Genomic DNA, 25,070 nt, shown 5'->3' with positions numbered 1-25,070 from the left:
TCTGAGCCATCAGCCCAGAGCCTGACACGGGGCTCGAACTCACGGACTGCGAGATCATGACCTGAGTTGAAGTCGGACGCTTAACCGACTGAGCCACCCAAGTGCCCCTGTTCAACTCTATTCTTATTTCACACACATTTTAGGAACGGTAGCTATTTTGCAGACTCTCTTTTCAAATCAGATGCATTAAGCTTAACCCTGACTAACACAAGCCAGGATTATGGTAAATTGGGACTTTTATATTGTAAATGAAGAATAATGACCTAAAACTTTTTTTCTTTAATGAAAGTAGCTGCAGAGATGATCTATTTCAATCTACTCATTTTGCTGTTAGGGAAACTGAGGCTTTGAGGGGCATAGTGCCCAAGATACAGCCCGGGCTAGACCATAGTGCTGACTCAGGCAGCTGCTTGGTGTGGAGAAAATGCATATGCACTGGAGTCAAAAAGCCCCCTGGCAGTCAGACCCCCATGGTCTCAGAAGCTCCCTCCCTTCACTGGGTTCAGGGCTCTTGATTACAAAGTGAGGGGATGAGCCAGAGGATAATCCAAAGAGTCCTCCCAGGCAGAGCTTCCCATTCAGGTGCCGTATTTTTTCCTCCCCACGGGAGAGCTGGCACTGGCAGTCAATCTTATTTTATCTGGCACCGTGTGGGGTGCTAAAACTTAGGTACACACCACCTCCAATCTGCTACAACTTTGCAAAAACAAAGTGCCCAAATCTCAAAAAGGCTTCAATAAGAGAACAGAAAAATCATTTCCACATGACCACAAGCTAAACACATATTGCTTAGTACCACTAACTTAAAATAAGACTTCCTAGGGGTGCCTGGGTGGTTCAGTCGGTTAAGTGTCTGACTTTGGCTCAGGTCATGATCTCACAGTTCGTGAGTTCGAGCCCCATATCCAGCTCTGTGCTGACAGCTCAGAGCCTAGAGCCTGCTTCAGATTCTGTGTCTCCCTCTCTCTCTCTGCCCTTCCTCCACTCATGTTCTGTCTCTGTCTCTCTCAAAGATAAACTTAAACAAATGTTTCATAAAAAAAAGGTAAGATTTCCTAAACAAAGGACTGGGTTTTGTTTTTTGTTTTGTTTTTGAAAAAAAAAAGAGAGGGAGAGAACAGGGGCATCTGGGGGGCTCAGTCGGTTAAGCATCCAACTTTGGCTCAGGTCATGATCTCACGGTTCGGGAGTTCAAGCCCCACATGGGGCGCTCTGTTGTCAGCACAGAGCCTGCCTTGGATCCTCTGTCCCACCCTCTCTCTTTCTCTGCCCTTCCTCTTCTGGTTGTCTCTCTCATTCTTTCTCAAAATAAATAAATAAACTTTAAAAAGTATTAAAAAAGAAGAATAAAATGTACTCTAGTGAACCATAAATGGGAATTCTGACAAACTGATATTTTTAGATATTGAATGAATGCACGAGACAAAATAAATGAGTAATATATGTTATTACTAATAATACAAAATTAACAAGTATAATTCACTTGTGCCATATCTCTCTTGTTTATCAGCCTCTGTCCTTGTTCAAGTTCTTATCATGCCTGGAAATCTATTAGCGTATCTTACATAGAACAAAACAAAAACAAAAAATAAGTCATGGGTCTTATTTAAACGACAATTAATGACTGAAAACAAAAATAAGTTGTCAGATGATTTAACAAGGAGCTACTCGGTGGGATACGAGAAAGTCAGTAGGATTCCCAGCTTCTAAAATCCACTCCCTGGCACTTTCTCTCTGCTGCCTTCAGGAGGGACCAGTTTTGAAAAGCTCAGACTAGATACCCCTGAATTTCACAAATAGCTGGGTGTGACAGAAAGGCTGTAAGATGCCTAGAGGAGGGCTCAGCTCAGATGGGACCAGACAGAAAATCATCACGGCCATAAATTAGATCACTTGGCTCTCACTGCTTCCCGAGTATCAAGGACGATGCATTTTCACACAAAACACAGCAGCTGGAGCGTCAAGGTAGAGTGTAACATTATTCATTTGCTGGGTCTGCCAGTCAGTGAGCAGGAAAGAAAGGACCTGACTGCCAGTCTATACTCTTTCATCCCTTGTGTATTTAAAACTGACATAGCTCATGTCCTACTTCACATAGGGGTATAGGAACCCTAGTAAATCATCCTCTGGGCACATGTAAATTTTAATATTCAGGCCTGAATTTTGTAAGAAAAGCAGGGGCTCACAAACACATTTTAAAATGAAACACGTGAGTTATAAAATGAATCTTCTCCCTTAGCCTTGCCAAGATGTCCATTGAGCACTTTCCTCACAGAGAAGATTTTTCCTTTCAAAGAAAATACACTGGCTGTACCAAAATTTTCTTTCTTCCCCCCAAAAGGGTGGTCTTATTCTAGAATCTAGTTTAGAGTATCAGTTATGTATGTGGGGGGCAGGGAGTGGGAGGGGATGTGGCCTTTTTGAGAAAGGCCTATTGACCATTCCATTGTTTATGGTCAAATAAATGTGCTGTAACAAAAGATTTTTAAAGTGTCAAAAAGTCTCAAAGGGTTTTTCTGGAGCTATCATTTAGTCTATATCTCTATTTAAACTTCAATCCTCCACAAGCGAAAGAATCCAGAACGATGTTAGAGGTCACCTGGTCTGACTCCTTGCTTCTGACTCTGGAAGAAGACTTCCAGGAATGGGATTCCAATGATTCCATCCTGGGTGGCTTAAATTGTCAGAAAGTTCTTTCTTATTACGAGTTCAAATATGTCTCCCCAGGAGATATACCCATGGTCTGGAGCTGTAGTGATTTAGTGGCAGCAACTCACATATTTGAAGATGGCTGTTTCTTCACGAAGTTTTCTTTCCCGAGTGAGCATCCTGTTTTCTCCTTGAGATCATCTGCTATGATTGATTGCCCTCTGTTCTTCCCCCTTCTATTAGTAATGACACTCTGATAACATTCCCCTAGCCTTAAATAGCCCATGTACTTCACATCCTCACCTACTTCATCACCAGCTTTATGGGCAGGACATGTGGTTCAGGCTTAAACTAGTCCGCAACAGCTAAGTCCCCTGGGCTTGGGGAAGTTAACTGATCCAATCAAACTGAAGCCTATGGCCTCTTGCTGCCTGTGGGGAAGAGAGGCTTGTTACTCCTTTCTAACTGGGAAGCAGGTGGCCCGGGAACCCCAAAAGCCATTCTTGGTCTGTGAAGGAAGAAGCCTACCAGAAACAGAGCCAAAAGTGACCTGTTGAATCCAGTTCTACCAAAAAACCCAGGAATACTTGGCTTTTTGGCCATGGATTTCAATTAAGTCCCCTTGTGGTTGAGGCAACCTGAGTTGGGTGTTCTGTTACCTGCACCATAAAGCTGCCTGGCAGAGGTGAACATGGTTTCACATTCTCCACCACTGTGACCACGTTTCTCGGAATGTGGTGCCATGTGTGTGTGTTCCTCATAAAGTGTGACACCCACACCTGAACACATGCCTCGGAAAGACTGGCTCAGTTGCCTTGCCCTGGACATTATACGCTATTCAGGAGGAGAAACTCCTGGCAGCTACACGTGCCTTCAGCTTTTGATAGATAGCCATATCACACAGTTGGCTCAGTGGAGAGGAACAGACGTGTATAAATCTTGGGCTGAAAAAGAATTACTTCTTTCCTGTACTCTTCCATTTGGGTTTCATACTGACAAGGTATTCGAGAGTCAAAATGAGTACACGATTAAAGCAATTACAGAATCTAGACAAGTCTGATGGAAGTTTCTACCTGTTGCCTCTCCCCTGCATCAGACAGGAAATACATTAGCCTTGTATTTGTTTGGTTGAGGAGAGGCCTGTCCAACACTCAAGTAGAATCACAGACTCTCGGGGTCTGAAAGAATCTTAAAGGTTTTTTAATCTGACCCACCTCTGTGTGATCCCTGAATCCCTCCTTCATTACACTCCTGGCTCACAGGGCTTCTGTCTGGATGCATACAGTGATGGGGACTTTATGTCTTCTGACTGTCTATTCTCTCTCTTGTTCCAGCTCTACCTTCCTGACAGTGCAAATCCACGTCTTTTCTTACATGAGAACCCTCAAGTATCTTAAGACAACTATCACATCTCTTTGGAAGCTTTGATCCTTCAGGTATTAATGCTGGCAGGACAGAGGGGAAATATGGACACAGAAGAAAAGGGGACAAAAATTACAAACTGAAAGCTTAAAAATGTGTATTGATTCTTAGTTCTTTCTGATTCTAAAATCTGTTAGGTCAACATGTAAAAAAAGTGAAGTCAGGCTAAATCACTAATTCATTGATTCACATCCTTTTTTTTTTTTTTTAAGTTTACTTATTTTTAGAAAGACAGAGAGAGGGAGCATGAGTGGGACAGTGGCAGAGAGAGAGAGGGAGAGAGAGGATCCCAAGTAGGCTCTGTACTGACAGCAAACCGTGAGATCATGACCTGAGTTGAAATCAAGAGCTGAACACTTCACCGACCGAGATACCCAGGCACCCCAGTTCATGTATCTTTATCAAGAACTTACTCTACGCCAGGCACTGTACTGGAGTCTAGGATCCAGTGGATGGATAAGCTGCGAATGCTGGTCCACAAAAATGAGTGACTTCTTTAAGGTCCCTGAAAGTTAGTGACAGAGCTAAGACTTAAATCACAGGGTTTGCATTCTCCTTAAAATGCCACTTAATTTTTGGATAAAATACAATTTGCTAGATTCAAGGTGCTGTAGATTTCTAAGACAGTGTCCCCCAAAAAGGGATGTTTTCAGGCATTTCACAGAATGCTTTCTTTTGTGGGCTAAGACTCTATATATTGCTGCTTTTTTTTTTTTTTTTTTTTTTTTTACCATGATGCCATTTGACAACATTGTTTGGCCTGCTGATATTTTGAGATAAGCTGCAACTGTAGCGAATACATGCTTTATTTCGCATTAGATCATGACCTGAGCCAAAGTCGGACACTCAACCGACTGAGCCACTCAGGCGCCCCCTGCATTATTTGGCATTAGAAGGGAAAGAATCTTGAAATAGAGTCACACATAACCATGCTAATTAACATGTGTCTTACTGGTTTGGCTGTAAACGAGATTCAAAACAGGATTTAAAGAAAAGAAGTCATGGATCTAGAATGAACCAAACGGGGCACCTGGGTGGCTCAGTCGGTGAAGTGTCTGACTTTTGATTTCGGCTCAGGTCATGATCTCACAGTTTCGTGAGTTTGAGCCCCATGTCTGCCTCTGTGCTGATGGTGCGGAGCCTGCTTGGAATTCTCTGTCTACCTCTCTCTCTGCCCCTCCTCCACTTGGGCTGTTTCTGTCTGTCTCAAAATAAATCAATACACTTAAACAAAAAAAAATTTAGAATGAACTAAACAAAAAGTTTGATTCCTGTTTCAGAGATGTGGTTCATACCTCTCATAGTTTGATTTGGGTGAAATCCAGTTCAATAAAGTCCAAGAGTGTACTTGGGAGATGGTGATGAGAAAGGTAGCTGAAGGTGTGGACAAGAGGGGAAAATTGCTCATACAAGATGAAAGGAGACCACAGCAGTATCTAGCTCAGCATTTTTCAGACCCTGGTTACCAAATAACTCAAGGTTTATGTAAGGTATTACTTAGATACATTAACAAAAATTAACAGACAAAAACAGAACTGCGTGGTATTTGTGTGTGCATGCATGTATGTAGGTGTCTGGGAGTGAAATCCCATCTATTTTATGCCCTGTCTTCCCATGTAATTCTGCAAATCACTGACCTAGGACACCTCTATCATTTTCCAGATGAGGTAACTGAGGTCTGAAAAGAACTAAGGTCAAACAACTAGCAAGAAAAGCCAGGAACAGAACTCAGGTTAGCTCTGTGTGTGTAGAATGGGGGGAAGGGGGACAGAAACCATATTCTTTTTTTGAGAGGTAGAGAGAGAGAGAGTAAGCAGGGGAGGGGCAGAGAGAGACAGAGAAAGAATCCCAAGCAGGCTCTGCGTTGTCAGTGCAGAGTCCGATGTGGTGCTCGATCCCACAAACCGTGAGATCATGACCTGAGCCAAAATCAAGCATCAGATGCTTAACCAACTGACTCACCCAGATGCCCCCCAGAAACCTCATTCTGACAATGATTTAACTTGTCACTTGATGGGTGTCTCACTTGCTGCCTCCTGGTCCTCTCTGCCCCGAGTCATCGAGCGTTTGCAGGTGCCTGGCTATGGAGGCAAAGGGGTGGAGGAAGGCCTTTCACTGGAAAAGTTTCTTTTGTTTACTGTATTTTGCCCAACTAGAACTAGGACTATAGTCAAGGTCTCCCCATGCCCTGACTAGTGCTCTTTGCAACCTGTTTCTGAACAGAAAACAAGACAAGCTTCATGAGCCATTTTGGTCTTTCTTTCCTCCTCTGACCTCCTTTCCTCCTAAGACTAGCGTGTTCTCCAGCTTTTCTTTCCTTCTCTGCATGGCGGTCATTATCTGTAGACTTTGACAGGGTATGGCATAACAGAGTCCACGCTTGGTTCTAATTGGTTGCCTCAGTTTCCCACAATTCCTTGGAGCTGACACCCTGGCTGTAGACGTAAACAGACAACTGCCTCCTTTCCTAGCTCCTAGCAGCCCTTGGGACACTCTTCCCACCTGGGGTGTCCTGGGCAATCTCCAATCCTAAATCGAATCAGCTCTTTGCTCCTTTTAGGCAACGCATTGATTTTTCAATGAACTTAGCTTGTCCACTTTATTGGCACTAAAGAGGGTCGGGTTCTTAGCATCATTAACATTTTAGTTGAGGAAGAATTCCCAAGCCTCCCAGGCATTAATCCAGAACTGTTAAAACATCTGAAAAGTAATCTGTGCTCAAACAAAACCTGGCCACGTCCGCCTCCTTTTTAAGTTGGATGCCAATGAATCCTGAGCCTCTGGATTTTCTATACTGAATAGTTTTCTATACTGAATAGTATAAGTAAAACACTGGTATATGATAAAAGTTGAGGTCTTTGTTGCTGTTGGTATTACTGCTATTGAGGACCACCTTCCCCTGAGGGATCTGTACCCATCAGCAATTACCTGGTAGACATGTAGCATCCTGGGACAGTAATTTCTATCTCTGCAGACACACCAGTTAAATGCAGCACTTCAGTGGATGGTCGTGTACCATAAAAATGGCCATTTGGGCTCAAAGCCTCTGGGTGTCTTTCTCCCTGCACCATCCCTCTAGAGTGGGAACCAGTCTGACCCGGTAAGTTGTCAAACACCTGCTCATCCTGAGTGAGTCGCTGAATGGCTATCAGAATCTCATCTCCTCCTTTATAAAGTGAAAGAGTTGGAACAGGTCACTGTAAGATCTCGTCACCTTCTGAAATTCTATGATCCCACGAAGTAGCAGACAGCACTCAGAAAAACCAAAGGGGGAAAAGTGGAAGGGCTCTCAGACCACAGAGCCCAAGAGGGAGGGGAGACGGCAAAGTTGCCACCTGAAAGCCAGACTGGGCGCTCGGTTCCTTACTTCAAACTTCAATTCTGTTTCTGGGCTAAGCTGATTATTTAAAAATCATAGAAGAATCAGGGTCCCTAGTTACTGACATAACAATCACTGGGTTCTGTATATAGTTCTATATATTATGATTGTGATCGTGAATGATAAATTATAACTCAAAAAAGAAAGACTGTAAAGGAAGGCTCTTGTGGGATCAGAAAAGTAATTCATTTTAGCCCTACCTGGTGTGAGACGTGAGACATGGTCATATATTTTCAGAGTTACATAGGTAAATCCCTAAAGTACTTCCCAGAAATATAAATAATACTAATATTACCTAGCTCTTGTTTATCTTCTTATATTTTTCAAAGTGTCCTCTTAGGCATTAGCTCATCTGATCATGACAACCCCCCCTCCCTAGAAAATGTCCTATGATGTGCCAAGGCCCTCAGAGGCATGTGCCAGCTGACCTCAGGGGCAGAGATCTTAAAACGCAATGATTTCCAACCTCAGGCTGGCTCCCAGGCATCTCAGAGGGATTCATGAAATTCTCAATCCCAGTTTCATTACCTGGTTTTTGCTGCACTTGCCATCTCTGTCCTGACACACCCCTCTCTCCTCCACCACTCTGCCCTCCCGTCTCTTACTGCCCTCCCAGTGCGGCTTTGAACATTACCCAGGGAAATTCCTAAACAGGTAGGGAAATGAGAGTAACAGTAGTAGTAGTACCCTAGTGAATTAAAGTACTAGAAGGATACTGCATACAACATGCTGCTTTAGACCTTTATCTTTTACCGGATGAATCTCCTGCTGACGAGAATGCCTGGAAAGTTCTTTCCCTTCTTTTTAGCCTCACAGCCTCAGCTCAGGCATCACCTTCTCCGTGAAGCCTTCACAGCTTTCTGAACTGAGCTGACCTCTTCTTCTGGAGGGCAGAGCACACCACCTCCTGTCTGGTTCCTTTTGCATCAACTGTCATTTGTTTGTTTTATATTTTTCTCTCCACTAGACTAGACTCTTTGAGAGCAGGGACCACATCTGTTTCCTTGCTGGGCTTGCGGCGTGTAGCACAGTGCCAGGGCAGAGTAGGTGCTTGGTGACAAATACATGTTGAATTGAATTGAGATCTACGTCATAGAGTAGTTTAGAAGGTGCTATAAAAATCAAACCAACATGGGGTTAGTGTTTCAAAAAAGCCAGGGTTCACCAGCCTAGCTGGCTAACTGCATATACTTCAATCGAGGTATTAACAAGTAATTTATCTTTAGGGAAAAATGTCATGTTTCTAGGCTACCCACTCTTTGGGGATTTTCTTTATTCCATTTCTGCTCTATTTTAAAGACACACTAGGAACCTACTTCCTATCTTTGCAATAGGCTAAGCCAAGAACATTGGGAGATCTCTTGATAAGCATGAGATAGATAAGGGAAGAAGAATCCGGCCCGGCCACTTTCAAAATTCCTGGGAAGCAGCATATGTATGTAAGGGAGCATCTTCCTATCACTTAGATTTCACCTCTGCCTTTTGTGGAACACGAAATCAGACTTTGTATGGCTTTAAGTAATGCTCTATTTTAAATGTCTATATCCCAAATAACAAGAATGAAAATAATGAATTAAAACATGTAGGCTAGAAACCTGTTTAGCAAAAAATTGCACGCACATTGCTTTTGGACTCTTGCCAACTAAAGGTGAGTACTTGAAGTCTGGGGTAATTACCCATTGTTTGTTTTTTTGTTCTTTGACTACAGACCTCACACAAAAAAATGGATATTTATGATTTTATAGAATCCTTGATGTTCTAAACTTCAAAAAGTTCATGTAACAAGGGATAAACTCCAAATCCCTTTTTTTCAAAGAAGGTCAACTTTCTAGGTATTATTTTGCAATTCTACATTGTTCTAGTCATGATCAGTACATTAGTACATAAATAATAAAATCGATGGTCTGAGTTTAACATTGAATATAAAACAACATTCAATTATCAAAGTTAGGATTAGTAATAGCACAGTAAAAGGCTTTTAAAATATGAATAAAATTAGGTATAAAACTCAGAATTCCAGCATTATCTTTTGAAAAGTGTTTAATATTTTAAAATAGTTTTAAGAACATACGCTTTCTACTCCATTATGAGACAAATGCTCTATCCAGAGCACAATTTATTACTACAGAATAAATGAATGTTTAAAAGACAGTCTGTCAATTGAAAAAAAAAAAACACATTAAAATAGCAGGTTTCCAAGCCAAGTTAAACAAAATATTTTCTCCTTGACAAGCTGCTTACATTTAAATGAAAACAGGGCAAATTTGGTCAATAATATGGATTGCATATAATAAAAAGGACCTTAGATCATGTTAATACAAGGATCAGAAAGCAGTAACTTCAATTAAAACCACCCAATTATTTAGCAAACTTTCAGATACAGCAAATAAATTAATCTGTTTTAAATGAAAGTGCTCAGATAAGTAGCTTTTTGACCTATGAGCAAGTTTCACTAGCAGCAATCACAGCAAAGCAAGAATCTGCTGAAGCAAGGCAAAGCCCCCAAATCAAACAAATGGTATTAGTAATCAAAAAGCATTTGCACAACATATTTCCTTGGTTAGTAGCAGGGGGTTCTGAGCAAACGCCACCTACAGCTCCCCTCATACTTTGATATGTAGTGTATACGGGATAAAAACACACACATTCCTTTCACCCACACAAACAACCAGGGTATATACTGCTTTTAAAAACAGGGCATTTCATTTCTGTACTATCCTATGAAAAAAGCCAGTCGTTATACTATTAAGAATGCATGTCTTTCACTTAAAATCCTCTATCATCCACTTATGTTTAACTTGTACTGGGATTTAAGAATGTCTCTTTATTGAGACAAGTAATATGTCATCATTTTGTTCAGCTAACAGGCCTGACAGACCCTGTCTCCTTGAGTTAAGAACAGTAGATCTCTATTTCGTACATTGGTGGTAAAAGCTGGCAGAATAAATGAGAATTAGCCAATTGGTAGTAAAGGTTTTTAATCCCAAAGATCTAGATTTTCCTTCTACCTTTGCCTTAATTATTCTATCTGGCCAGATGATGGTATATATTTTTTTTTCAAGAAAAATGATCTCTATATATTGCAATAATTTATCTGAATGCCATTCTTATGTATTTTTAACAAATAACGTCGCTATTCACTTTATCTCTTATGTTTTTGATCCTTTTTACTACTTATCATCTTCTTTATTTGAAACAGATTTTTAACAGATAATCTTGATCGTTACAACAATATCTTGCTTGCATTTTATTCAAATAATTCTTAAAAACAGCTTAAAAAGCCGTTTGGAATAACATCAAGCTTGCCATCAATCAAACGAAAAAATTCCGCTGGCGGTTGTATAAACATCAGATCAAGTCTGATGTCTTCAAGGATTTCAGAGTGAACCATAAAAAACTCCATTAACTTCTGACAAAGAATGCAAATTAATCACAACATGGGGTGAAATGAAATTAAAGGCTCTTTTCTAATCAATGACAAGGCAGGATGAAATATTTGTTACTCTCTCTGCACTCAGACTGCCTGGGATGTTTGCACTTCCCTTGCAAAGCCCCAAATGTAAGGTGTGAGTACAGATTCACCCACAGTCGCTGTTTAGCCCTCCCACCCCCCCCAGAGCTATCTGCTTACAAGTCGTGGAGATTCACAAAACACACTAATCATCTGAATCTCAGGTGCATCCAATTTGTTATTCACACTCTCCCATGCCAGTGAAAAGCCTGGCGCAGACAGATGCACCAGGAACCCTAAATGACAGTTTTGGCCTCCGGAAGTACGATCACTACAACAAAATCTAGTACAGCCTCCAGGTGAAATGTCTGGAGCTCCATATGGAGCAGGGAAAATTAACAACAAGATGAAAATCACTGCAGCAGCGGGGAGTCGGAATTTTTGAAAAAAAAAATGAAATTTAAAGATGAAGAAAGAGAAGTAATAAATTAATGGGGTGTGAAAACATTCAAAGCTTTACAATACCAGGGGCACTATTTGCTCAGATTTTTTCCCTTTTTTTAACTTCAGGTCATTTTGATGTAATTTATTAACCAAGATCAGGAATTGTAGCCAAAAGAACAACAACATTTTTATACATATAAAAGTACTTTAAATACATTTGTATCTGTATTTTCTTCAATTTCCTGTGGCATCCTGCTTACCAAATCTCCAAAATGTCAGAGCTAGAACACCCTCCTGAGAAGTCTCCTTAATGGATTTACTATCGTCTCAATGCAGGGCACTACTGTAAAGTTTGAATGAAGGATGACAATTTTTAGCAGGCAATCTTTTTCAGTTCTCCTCAATTATGGTGTCATTAAACAAACCATTGCCCACCATGATGTTTTTTAAGTCAACTGAATTTGGATCTACACGATTAGCTCTACACAGCTCCAGTCCTTGTCCAGACCTGCACATCTTTCCAGACTACTATTAATGCTAAAGCGTTCAAGAAATGGATATGCTACGTTTGTGAGATGTTTAAAAACACAATTTTTCATGATCCCGTTGCTTCACAGGCACCCAGAATTTAATGGCACTGGGGTCAGGGAGAGCTCTGGAGCCCTCTGGATCCTGCTGTGACTCTGCTAATCACATGGTAAGAAAAGCAAAAGGCCTCTAGGGAATGGTCTTGTCATCATCTACCACGGCATGGCCCCCGACGTGCAGCATTTCTCACCTACACACGAGGCCTCCTAAGGTGGAGAAGGCAAATCAGGAAAAGGACTTGGAGGGGCTCAGCGGGAAGAAGAGTAGTATAAACAGCCAACCAAATTCGGAGTACACAGAGCCCACTCATTTGGTTTAGTTGTCTGTAAGTCCTACATCTATCTGACTATACCCATTCATCCCTGAGGCAAGGTGCCTCACCTCGCCAAGCCTCAGTCTGCTCCCCTGGAGGTTGGGAAGAATAGCCCCTGTAGGTGGGATGGGCAGCCCGAGTCAGATAACAGGACGTGACTTGGAGCTCGATGGCAGAAAAGAGTTACGTGAATCCACGACATCGTTGTTCTTCCTATTATAAGGTGTAGTAACATTAACACGCCTGAGCATTTAGAGTGGCTCCTAAACTTTTTTTCTGTAGAGTCCTAAACTGCATGCCAATGAGGCTCTCCAACTTAAAGGCCTAAAGGAAACGAAACTAGAGAGTGCTTCCAAATAACAGATAAAAACTCAAGCACAAAACAATGAAGTCTATATAGAATAATTATCTCAACAAAAATCCAGTCCTTTAATTTTTATGTTGGTCCCAGGCCAGAGAGTCTCCCTAACGTCTTCCTGACACCCTTCCCTCATCTGCATCCCCACTGGAAACACACACGGTGTCACCGGCAGGAAGAGGCAATGCTAACGACACTGTCAGCAAGCAGCACTGAGGCCAGGTTGGTAGAAGTCTCAAAGCTAGACTCTCCTCTCCGCTTTCCTCTCTACTCATTTTACGCTCTGCTCCAGTTGTGGCTGGCAGTTGCCGAGCACATCCTTTCGCGACCTTTGATCGACTATTAGAAATTCCATTGTGTGCTACAGCCCAACATTAGGGCCAGTGGGATGGCCCTCTGTACTTCTGCAAGTGGTTTCCTTATCCATAAGCCCATTACATCTGCATACTTGCTCTCATCAGATAGAAAAGACAAGTATCAGGATCCTCATCCTAGAGTTAGGAAAATGAAGCCCCAAGGCGTCACAAAGCAAGAATTAAGGCCTGTGGTGACTACAGTTTGTGGTGGAGCTGGGTTCTAATTCTCATCCTTTGGTCCAGAGGTCTCTCCAACAGGCCCATCTTCTCAACTTGCCACTAGTGACGAGCTCGGATTTGATGTCCTGATCTGACTTTGAGTTCAGAGTAGTGATGTCCTGGTCCCGTCTCTGGCCCTGACAGAAGGGATGCCAAACTATGTGATCATGAGAATATATGAAAGGTTTTCATGTGTTCAAGGACCAGATCAGTGGGCAACTATTAGGATGAAGCAGTTAGTCCTCGGCTTGGTAAACAGAACACTGCTTTGACTGGATGGCTGTTTATAAAGTAAGGAGTTTCCTATCCCCCGAGGTGTTCAAGCAGAGTGTGGATGTCTGCTTTCCAGAGATACGGTACAGAGGTTTGATTCGATGATGTCTGAGATCCCTCCCAATCCCGATGTCTGTGATTCACTCCTGCCTACTGCAACCCTGCTGCAAACATTCTGTTTGCCCAATGTAAGGGGACACCATCTCACGGAGTGGCTGGGGGTTCAAATGAGATACTATGGGCCAAAGAGAAGGTGTTATTCATAATCCAGTGTCAGAATACTATGAAAATAAACATTGTTATCCATGTGCTTTGAGGGCAAAGGGAAGGGCAGGTATCGTGTGGCTACAGCACCCTTTCCCAGTCTGAAGTCTCCAGGGCCAAGCCTGTGAAATAGATGCCAACTCCACCTGACGTCATTGCTGATTTTAGCAATGAAGCACACCAACTTCTGATGAAAGACGTGGGAAACAGGCCTGATGGCATCAAAGCTGCTTCTATTATTTCAAATGAAAGTCCCAATTCGGTGACAATATTTGATCACGATTCAAGGAATACGGTTTTCCCTCTGACTCTGGCATAAAGGTTATTGCTAACAAGGGAGCCCAGCACATTAGAATTTTCCAGCTTCCACTTGACTGATCAAGTACACACACATATACTTAAACAGTTCAAAAAAACAGAATTGCAAAGGTGTACAGCCTCTTCCCAAATCTGACCAGAGCATTCAAATGCTTCATTCGTTAAACGCAATAGCAATCTGTTTCTTACACTCATCACTTACCAAATCTCACTGGTTAATTACTCGACACATTAGGAATCTCAAGAACATACCTACATTCTCAATCTCAGGCACTTTTACGAGATGGCTCACAGGTTTTTCTACTAAGACTTCTCTGAGAGATATACTGTAACAGGGTCTCTTCATTTACAGAATTTTAGGGGATTGTATAAATTGGCCAAACAGTGAATTGTTTAAAAATTACCGACAGGATAAGAGACTTACCAAGATAAATATTCTAATGAGCTATAAATCCTGAAAATGTGATTTTAATTTGATGGGCTACCTAGAGCTAAGCAGCAAGTCTGTATCCACTAAAATCTGACTAAATGCTAGCATGCATGCCAAGCGATTACATTTTAGATTTCCTCTTTAAGGAAAAGATTATGTTTAAACAAAGAAGCCTGCAGATTTGAAAAGTGAGTCTAACACTCTTGAACCTAATAACTTAGGCGATGTCTCCCCCACTTATCTGAGGGCTTTAACAGTAAAAGAAAGAGGATACAAAAGAGACATTTCAGCAAGTGAAGGGTCTTTAAATGTCCACATGGGTACCAGGAGAATTCGCTTAAAACAGCTTATAAAGATGGCAGAGTGAATGAGCCCCATCCTATTATTCAATAACCATGTTTGTGATGCATCTGCATAATCTAACCATGCATAAATTAGTATGTGTAATACAACACTTATTTGCATAATAATAGCAAGTTAATAGATGCTTAAAGAGCAGAGACCAACACCACCTTTAAATCAGACATGCCTCCAGGCGCTTTGGCCTGTACAGACCAAGATGCCAGAAAAACAGTGAGCACCAACCAGAGGAAAACAGTCAAACCATTCATTTTTCATCCCTCTAGACATTTCACTTATTTCCCCCCACATACACGGGGGAATCATTTTCAAACCACAAAACACCTTTATAGTTTAAGTGCCAGCACCCTTCCAAATAAGAATCTTAAAGAAATTATAAAGACGATCATCAGTAACGGTAACATAACGGACAGTTTGCTTTCTTACAAGTGTGGACAGCAAGAGGCAAATTTTTTAAAAAACAGTATGTTCAGAATCACACCCACATAAAGCTGGGGGCCTATCTGCTTAGCAAAAATAATGATCCAGATCACATATTTCACCCTTCATCTCAACCTTTTAATTGAAATAATTTTAATTGGATCTAAAGGCTCAAACAGTATATCAAGAAAAGGCTGTGCCTCTCCTCTAACCTCAGTATGAGCACATGGCACTGGGCTAGGATAAGGAAAAACACCACCAATGTCACACAAAGGAAGAGCGCGATGATGCCTTTCAACCTTTAACAAAGAGGAGAAAAAAATCTGGTGTTTAAAAAAAATCAAAAATCAATAGAGACTTCTAAATGACTCCTTTAAGATATCACTTTTCAATTTAACAGGACAGATTTATTTGTATGTGGCTCAAATGTTCACAATTGCTCCCTGCACCTTCATACATAGGAATGAATGTCACAGTGGCAAACGGCAGTAATGAACAATCTTACCTGGGGATATGGAAACCTCCCAAGAGCAAGCTGGGAAAGGAAATAATATTTGTCTAGTTATAGATTTGCATGCAGGGCAGATCTCCTTAAGACAGACAAGCACTAAATTTCAGAACTGTACCCAGCAAATATAAAAAGCTCACAACCTTGGATGCAGGAACTAAACTATTGCTGTAATTACCTTAAGAGTTGTATTTAGAATGGACGTTTTCAATGGGCAATGTTGCATCCCTGATAAAATATTCCAATTTTAACAACTAAACATTACCATTATGTGGTTTCTCTTAGGAATGTTCTCAGCTCTATGGGCATGACTCACATTCACATGTGTGCGACAATATTCATTGAGACAGAGATGTAAAACTAGAGGAGACTGTTGTTTCTCCTCTTGTAAGATGGAGACACCTTCTTGTTTCCCAGCCCTTAGTTGTGTAGAGTTTTTAGTCACAAGTACACACGCAGTGTTATAGGATATGGGGAATGGGCCACATGAAATAGAAATTTTTGCCATTATTTCCATCAATTTATTAGTTTTTTCATTCACTTTCTATCTACTGTTAGGAATAAAGAGCTACCATTAGTAGGAAAGGGCCGATTCAAGGCTGGGAATTCAACACTATAGGTCAAAGTCTGAAATTGGGGACACGAATCTTTAGAGAGCTTCCAATTTTGCTTGATTTGTAAATTGCCATGTGTTTCTAGGCCAGTCACTTAATTTTGGTCTTGGAATTCTCACCTGTAAAAACCAAATGATTCCACCAGGAACAGGGTTGGTATAAAGTAATAAGATCAAATTTACCAAATATGCCAGAACATATTTAAAGAAAATAGTAGCAAAACTTTGCAACTTCATAATGTGGCCCATTCTCAGGCCTGAAATCTTCTCTGTATATTTGTAACTACTTTCGAAGTGGAATCGCTGTATCAGGGAACTGTGAAGCTGGAATGAACCCATGACAGTATCAATCCATTTCACAGATTAGAACCCAAGAGCCCCACTGAAAAAGTTTCCACACAGTTAATGAGAAGCTAGGGCCTGACCCTAGGCTTGCAACTTAATCCAGGTTCTTTCTGGCATTTTATATTGCTCTTCTACATCTTGAGAAGTTGTGTATTTATTTAAAAAACACAGACACCACGGAAACATTTTTGAACTCTTTTGGAATTGTGTTTAGAATCATTTCAAGTAACAAGAGAACATCTACTTCATTTTGCTAGAATTGCATTTTATCTTGGACTTAAAATTCTGCTCCCTGCGCTTTTTGAAAATGTAAATTATTTGTTGACTAAAGTCTGAATATTACCAAACCCCAAAGCCACTTCTGAAAAATAAATAAAAATAAATAAACAAGATACCCTTACTAAGGATAGACATGAAAATGCTGAAGTTAATTTTCAAAGATCTAAAACCAGTCTGAGCAAGAGCAATGTAACAGGAATAAACCATATGACTTAAAAGGTGACTACTTTGAAAAGGCCAACACTCATTTGGATGTATATTTTTATATGTGTATGTGCGTGTGTTTTGCAATGCCTAGGAAGTTTCATGACCTTATACTCATTTCTTAGAGCTCACGGATTTTCAAGATATAAAGTTATACTACCATTATTCACTTAGTAATATCATTAATCAAGAGATTAGTATAAAGTATGGACAGCAAAAACAACACAAGAAGGTATGATGGAAAGAGAGTGTGGATGTGAAACTCCCTTTCACAGTTTTGTGTGATTATGTTTGTTGTCTATACACTGGCGTTTTCGGGGAGGCATCTGGATGGCTCAGTTGGTTAAGCGTCTGACTCAGCTCAGGTCCTGATCTCGCAGTTTGTGAGTCTGAGCCCCATGCTGGTCTCTGTGACAGCTCAGAACCTGGAACCTGCTTGGGATTCTTGTCTCCCTCTCTCTCTGCCCCTTCCCCCACTTGTGATCTGTCTTTCTCTCAAAAATATAAATAAACATAAAAAAATAAACTTTTTTTAAAGTTTATTTTTTAGTTTATTTTGAGAGAGAGAGAGAGAAGCAGGGGAGGTGCAGAGAGAGAGGGGGAGGCGGAATCCCAAGCAGGCTCCATGCTGCCAGCACAGAGCCCAATGCGGGGCTTAAATTCACAAACCGTGAGATTGTGACCTGAGTTGAAGTCAAGGGTCAGACGCTTAACCAACCGAGGCACCCACGGGCCCCACTATATACTGTTTTTAACTGGGAAGGAAAGAGACTCCGTTTTCCACTCCCCCCTACACCAATCTTACCCAATACAGGCCATGCATGTGCCTGGCCAAGGAGAGTGTGCACAATGATCTTGGAGGAGTCACTATGGTCTACTGCAGCAGAGATGGTAGGCCAGGCGTTTGTACCATTCTGTATTGACCTGACAGGCAGTGACCGCTCAAAAAAAGCTGTCATCTATCATCGCACTCATCTGTCGATTACAAGGTTTGCATGTCCTTCCATTTGGAATTAGAAAACTACTAAGAGGAAGAGCTCTCATCTAAAAAAGCTAACAATAAGTAGTAGACAACATTTAGAATATTTTATCTCAAGTCTTTCTACAGGCACCGTGCCACTCACTCGGGTATACGTCCAACATGTCACTGAGGACTATGGAAGAACTCTGTCCTCTGTCCACATGGCTTACTGGCAGAAGAACTTGCCCACTAACATGTGGTTAAAATCTAAATTAGCTGGCTGGTACCAACACTGGACAGTGCCTCTTGTGGTTGGAAGAACTAATAAGAAATGAGAAATGAAACACTTAAAAAAAGTGGCATAAAATGAAAAATATGAATTCTTTCCACCTCAACACAAAACTTCAAATTCTCAAATCATTATTGTTCTATGGAGAGGCCAGGTCACGGTCAACTTGGGACCGTGCACTCATCTACTTGGTGGCCTCTGTCATGACTGGTACAATATAATGAGGATGGCTGATAGCATTCATTTACCCTATAAGATACCACCATGCAAGAGAACAGAGAGAAAATTCAGTGCACGCTGGTCAGCTGGGAGCCCCTGGGTACCAGTCTGCTTGGAAACAGGTGGCAGTGCTTGAACTGGGGAACTCATCATTCTTGGGACTGGCTTTGCCTTGTGGGTACTTCCCTGACATCCTACAAAATCTCAGTCCTGTCAACTACATTCCTGGGAGAACTGCATCTAAGATATCTTGCAGCTCTGACCTCTTTGGAGCCAGAAGACTGAGAATGATTCCTTGCCCTTGACCAGAGCAGAACGATCATGTCCTCTCTTGCCTACTGTCACTCCTGGGCTGCTCCAGCAGCGGGCCCAGGATTCCAATTCTGCACCAGTGAAAACCGGCAGTGGCACTATTAGGCTGGTGCCAAAAGCAGTCATTTTAAGGCCCCGGGAGAGGCAGCTGCCCTCCATGTATGTCCCTGTCCTTCTAGGTTTAATGCAACTGCAGTGCTTTTGCTCCACACTATTTGTCTTGTGGCAAAATAGAAGGAAATATATAGCCAGGCCCTAGAACCCTTTTATCAAGTTCAATTAGGAGAAGGTAAAAAAGGAAAAGGGCTGTTAGCAGATATGGCTGCATGAAGAACAGGTTCTTCATGAGGCTGTCAAAAGCCAAAATAAACACTGAAGCCTTATGGGGAAGAGGGAACACATATGCTATGAGTGAATGTTTCAGAGACAGACGGACCTGGGGCCATTCTGTATCTTTTACCCCTACCGGTCTATTAATCTACTTGCATTTCCCCAGTTTTTATTGTCAAGGTATTATAAATTAGGAAACTTACAAAAGAGAGTATGTAATCTTCTCTGAAATGGCCTGCAGATATGTCACTGTACTAAATGTGTTTCAGATTTAATGAAGCTTTAATGTCCTTTTTAATTTTGCCTGTTTCTGTATCACCAGGGGTCGGGCAAGGCAATCAGCACTCAAGAGGGTGGTTTGGTTTAAAACTAGGAAAAAACTCATTTGCTTATGAGTTGCACTGTATTTTCTTAATTAAATTTACTGAGTAAAATGGTTTAAGTTCAGCCAACCAATGACCTTTGTATGTAGATTTAGATTTATAAATAGGTTAACAGTTAAAGGAAAGGAAAAAAAAAAAAAAGAATCACAACAGGCAAACAGATTAGGACTAAGCCAATAGAAATCTTTGCTCTCTTCATCATCTTTACAAAAGCAGCATTTAAATATAGGCAGCTTAAGTCCAGTTTAAAAAAAAAGCATATTGAAAAATGTGGATGCACTTAAGCGCCAGCAATTCATCAAATGACTCTCACATCCTTTTCATTCCCAGGAGGGGAGCGCCTTGCATTGTAAAAGATTTGGAAAAGCTTTATTTATTTTTGGAGGGTGGAGGTAGAGATGGGGGAGGGACAGGATTCTATTTAATGTTAAATTAAAAAAGTGCATTTTAATTCCAAATACTTAAGATTCTGCAAACTGCTAAATACTCTGTTCATTGTGGGAAATGCACTATATAAAAGGTAGAAAAAGAATGCTCTGAAAACACCTACCACTGGGAATACATTTAAATATCAGCAAACCACTAACACTTCGCTGTAAAACTAAAACCTCCTTAGTGTCATCTTATTGATCTTTGATATGTCCAATCAAAATCTATGGAATACTCACTCGAGTTAGCAGCATTTTAATATGTTGGATTTTATAATTTAAACAACAAATATGTAGGTGTGATCATAACGACTGCCAAACTGCAGAGCAATTGCATGATAGAAACATCTGTATTTTAACAAAAAGGTAGAAGATACTTATTTACAAAGCAACAAAAATTGCTTCTGTTGATAACAAGAATAATTATGGCCACGGAGTCATAAACGATAGAGAGCAAAAATATATTGTGGCAAGAATGCAAGAGCAGGACACAAACTCAAAATGTTTTTGGTGAATCAAGTTTCTTACCTAGAATATCAACAACGTGGGATGGGTTTTAAATTTACACTTATACCGAAGAGCCCTGGAATTTTTTTAAATTCTTAATTTAGACGTATCCTATGTTTCTTGGCATAACGGCAAATTGAAAATAAGCATTTTCAATATAGCCAGTGATCTAGCTGAAGGAGGACTTTATAGACTGAAATGTTCTAAAATTTGTTCTTAATTACCTTGTGCACATTTTACACAATTAAATTTCCATCTAAGGATCTTGCATTTAGATTGTGCACTGCAGTTAAACCTTCATTTTATAGAAATGCAGCAGCTACTGTGGAACATTCAGACACAGGAAAACTTTAAAAAAATCAGACTTAACTACTGGATTACATAAAATTCCCTAGGTGAGATTTCATCCCAAGACCAATTTACACAGTCCTAGAGAGAGAGTTTAAATCATCTGAAACTATGCTGGGAAAGAACCATAATAAATATTAAATACCTCAAAATCTACCCTAAGATTTTACTTTTCTTCCCATGTATCAATTTCACTATCCTCTTACTGAATGGTTTAGAAACAATCCAAAGGATATAACAGCAATTTACCAGTGTTAAAGTGCTTTGGAGGTTAAACTGACAACAAAGAACACAGAAACACAAAGCGTCTTGAAGTAGGGTTTCAATTAAATGTGGAGGATTTAGTAATGCAGGACCAAAAAAAAAAAAAAAAAAAAGAGTTACAAATTAATTTAATCTTCTGCCTATAGTTTGCAGCTGCACTCCAAAGTGTCTAGGGCTTAAGAACAAAGCCTTGAAAGGCCTCAGAGTGAGGAAAGCTTCAATTTTTAATGTATAACGCCATTAGCTGATAACTTGTGGAATCTGCGACCCCTGTGGAGGGGCATAAGTGCGAGTAACAGAGACTGATGAAGTGACATATTTGTTCATGTCTCCAACTATGAGGAAGAGGGTTATTACTAACACCATCAGGCCCAACAGAAATATGCCCTAATAACCTTGGGGACCTTCCACGTTATCAGTTCTCACTACATCAAATATATTAAAATCAAAACCTAATTCACTTTAATTAAAGACAATTAGTTTGTTTTTCTATTAGTGTTTTAACTTGTGTGATATTATAATACACTGCAAATTAAAGATGGGATAACAAATGTAACGAAAGCACCAAATGGTGTGTACCTTCCCACTCCTGCTTGGGGGAAATACACGCTTATCACGGGGGTCTATTTTAAGGAAACTGAAGGACACCATCATTAAAAGTGGTGTAGAAACATGGCACGTTGAAATGAATATAGTGGGACCGTGCATATCTTTTCCCTATTCAATTTATACTTTTCACATAACACTTTCCTATAAACTCTAAGGATTTCCTTAACACAAACAGAATTATGGCCCAATGGAGGCACCAGAAGCTTAATTAATTTGCCCAAGGTCATACTGCAGGTTGGTGGCAAAGCTTGTTAAATCACTAAGAACTGTGGGCTCTACAGATGTTTTTGGCAATGGCAAAGGACCCTGTCTGCAAAGGCCTCAGAGACTTCTAGTGCGGTGGGTGAAGCACGACAAATAACTCATTACGGCTGTACAGAAGTGCCAAGTGCTCCTGAGAGCTCGCAAATAACATGTTTTCTTTGTGTAGAGAGAACCTAAATGTGAGGTTCCCATCAGGAGTGCTTCTTAACATGTGCCAGTATTTAAAAAAGAACTACTCATCCTCACTAGAGTCCACGGATAAAAAGTAAATTTATTTTAACTTAAGGAGGCCAAACGTGGTAACACAAAGAAATAAATCAAGCACTTCTCCATCATTCAGAAGGTCCTGCCTTCTATCCCACAGATTACTAATAATAATGGAGAAAAGACAGCATTACAAATAAATGTTTCCAATACAGTGTGGGCTTTTTTTTTTTTTTTTAATTAGAAATGGGCTTATTACAGTGGACACTTAAATGGGGAGAGGGCAACAGTAATTCACAAGTACAATATCCTAATGCTGTTCCATTAATTGCTTTATTTGTTTCACGGTTAAAAATGATTGCTTGCTGTAGCCTAACCATGAATGCTGAAAAGCATGATACATTGAGGTCTCAACCTGGGCAAACTGTACCTAAACTTACACTTTATTGCAGCTTAGTTCACAATCTTCACCTAATATAGGGGTATATCCCAGTGCAGCAGGAGGATAAATCATCCTGGAATATTACTCCGGCAAAGTTTAGCTGTGATTGGAGCATATGTGCTTTCGAGCCACTGAAGCAAAGGCCCATAAAATACACTAATTACTGGAAGTTATGGTCACTGAGTGATTGATAGCGCTCTGCAAGGCAACTTCCTCATTTTCAGCTCTTCTGACGGGCTCATCCGCCACATAGCAATTATTAATTCATGACCCACCCCTCGGGCACTAGTACCTTTACCTCTAATTCTCCTGCTACCAAACTACTGCTACAGCTGGACACTGTCTTTCTTCATTCTGATGGCCGGGTAAGGATGATAAAAAGTAGATTTCATGCTAAACGCTATTGTTTTGAATCTTTAAACGTTGTTCGGTCTTTCTCATCCTGCTGTCCCAACACATAAATTCTCCTTCCTCTCCCATAATGCTAGCTCACTTGCCTCATTTTCCTTTGGACTGTGCATGTGTGTGTGTGTGTGTGTGTGTGTGTGTGTGTGTGTATCAATCTATCTGTCTATACTACTTTACACCAAAAACTCCGATGGAATTATTTTTTGTGTGAATACTATGGTTTAGATGCAATATATAATTTCACCAGGCCATAGTAAATATGAGGCGGCCGATTAAAAAAAAAGGAAAACAACCCCTCCTCTCTTTAAGGAGACCCACTTTTGTAGCTTTGAAAGACACTGTCGCAAGTTGATTTCCATCAGTACCTTTACTCAGAGCGATGCTAATGAAAATATCTGGATACATAACTAAATCTCTAAAAGTCACTGAGAAACAACTCGCAAAGGTCTCTTTTGTTGGTGTTCTGTGCACTGAAAGGAAATTCAGTGAGAAACTCTGAATTAAGAAGAGATAAAGCTCAGTCATGGTGGATGAAAGCAAACAATTTATTTTTCTAATAGAAAAAAAAATGAATGCTTTTCAAATGTTTGCACAACTCCAACTCAAAATGCAATACTGGGGGTAGCTGTCCTGCCTGGATTCTGAGATGGTGCAACAACAGATGAACAGATGGAATTCTAAGTTACTCATCCTTTCTGGGCTTGGTTCAAATTATTCCTCCGCTCCTGCAAGGAGTTACTCCCAGAAGACAACTTTGAAGACAAAATTCCCATCACTCCCTGTCCATACCATTTACTGGGCAGCCGAGCACATCCTCTACCTGGTGACATTTCCTACTGCTCTACATCTTCCTGTGTTTCTAATGCCTGGAAAGTTTTAAGTTTTGTTTAAGGGCAAACTTGAAGTCGTGTACGTTTATATGTTCTCCATGATGCCAGAAGTGGTATTTTGCAGTAGGTTGACAATAAGCGTTTGTTGATTATGATAAACCCCTGATGGTGATGTCTTCTAGAGCCTAGCCGACCTGGAAGTGCTTGGATTAGTTGTTTCTACGCTGCAATTCTTTAATGAACATAGTATACAAGCTCTTTAGTATTATGGGCTGATAGTCTTAACTGACAAGGCCCTCTTACACATCACTGCTTAGAATAATCACTATCATGTATTTAAGCATTATGATTAATTTAAATGGCTTATTTCTTATTAAAGACTTAAGGATTGAAAGAAGGGAAAAAGATTAGAGTTAACTGCCCCCTAATCCATCTCATATACTTAATTCAATAACCATTTTAATCTTCACAGTGAGAATTAAGAAATGACACCCTTTCAACACGGTTGTAAAATGCTGACCTGTTGTCCTCTAATAGTACACAACTTCAATCATAATAGCCCCTAGAGAACTAGCTCTGGGTTTGGCGGGGGTGGGGGTAGGGTCCTTATTTCTAAACTGCTCACTGGAGTCTTGCAGCTGTGACTACCGGAGAGAACGTCAGTGCTGGGGTACAGTCTACAAAGTTCAACCAACTCTACACTTCTGTGTCTAGATGTTTCAAAGTCAAGGGAGTCATAATCACATAGTATTTCCTAGTGTTTATATGCTTCTCCTGAGAGAGAGAGATGGAGTGGCCACTTCCACTGAGGTGCCACGCAGGCAGGTGCAGTCATCTTGGATCTTCCATTCTTAACCACCATCTGGCTGCATCCTTACCAGAGGCCCCTGAGGGTACCACGTGGAATGGCAGAGCCCTAAGATTCCTGACCCACAGAATCCTGAGTAAATAAATGGTTGTTATGTTAGGCCACTAATTCGGGGTACTTTATGAAGAGTAAGAGATAAATGAGATGCTTTCCTTGACATTGATGGCAGCCTTCCCTCTTGTCTTCCCAGTCCCATGCACTTCCATCACAC

The 25,070-nt window shown here is 40.7% G+C and overlaps 1 protein-coding gene across 8 annotated transcripts in view; it reads right to left on the bottom strand.

Moving 5' to 3' along the window:
* The window catches only part of MAP2K5 (mitogen-activated protein kinase kinase 5), a 270,804-nt gene that overhangs the window by 68,699 nt on the left and 177,035 nt on the right, over positions 1–25,070 (bottom strand). For 5 of the 8 annotated variants that reach the window (XM_040493071.1, XM_040493069.1, XM_040493072.1 and 2 more), the window contains exon 17: positions 15,750–15,779. The exons of the other annotated variants lie outside the window; for them this stretch is intronic. In XM_040493071.1, the coding sequence (XP_040349005.1) occupies positions 15,750–15,779 (30 nt within the window). The remainder of the gene's footprint in view (positions 1–15,749; positions 15,780–25,070) is intronic. 8 annotated transcript variants of the gene reach the window in all.

This window comes from Herpailurus yagouaroundi, unplaced genomic scaffold, assembly GCF_014898765.1.
Source record: "Herpailurus yagouaroundi ecotype Mexico unplaced genomic scaffold, PumYag 184, whole genome shotgun sequence".
NCBI classification, from domain to species: domain Eukaryota; kingdom Metazoa; phylum Chordata; class Mammalia; order Carnivora; family Felidae; genus Herpailurus; species Herpailurus yagouaroundi.
Note: the sequence above shows the minus strand (reverse complement) of the source record. Positions and strands in the feature narration are given on the sequence as shown.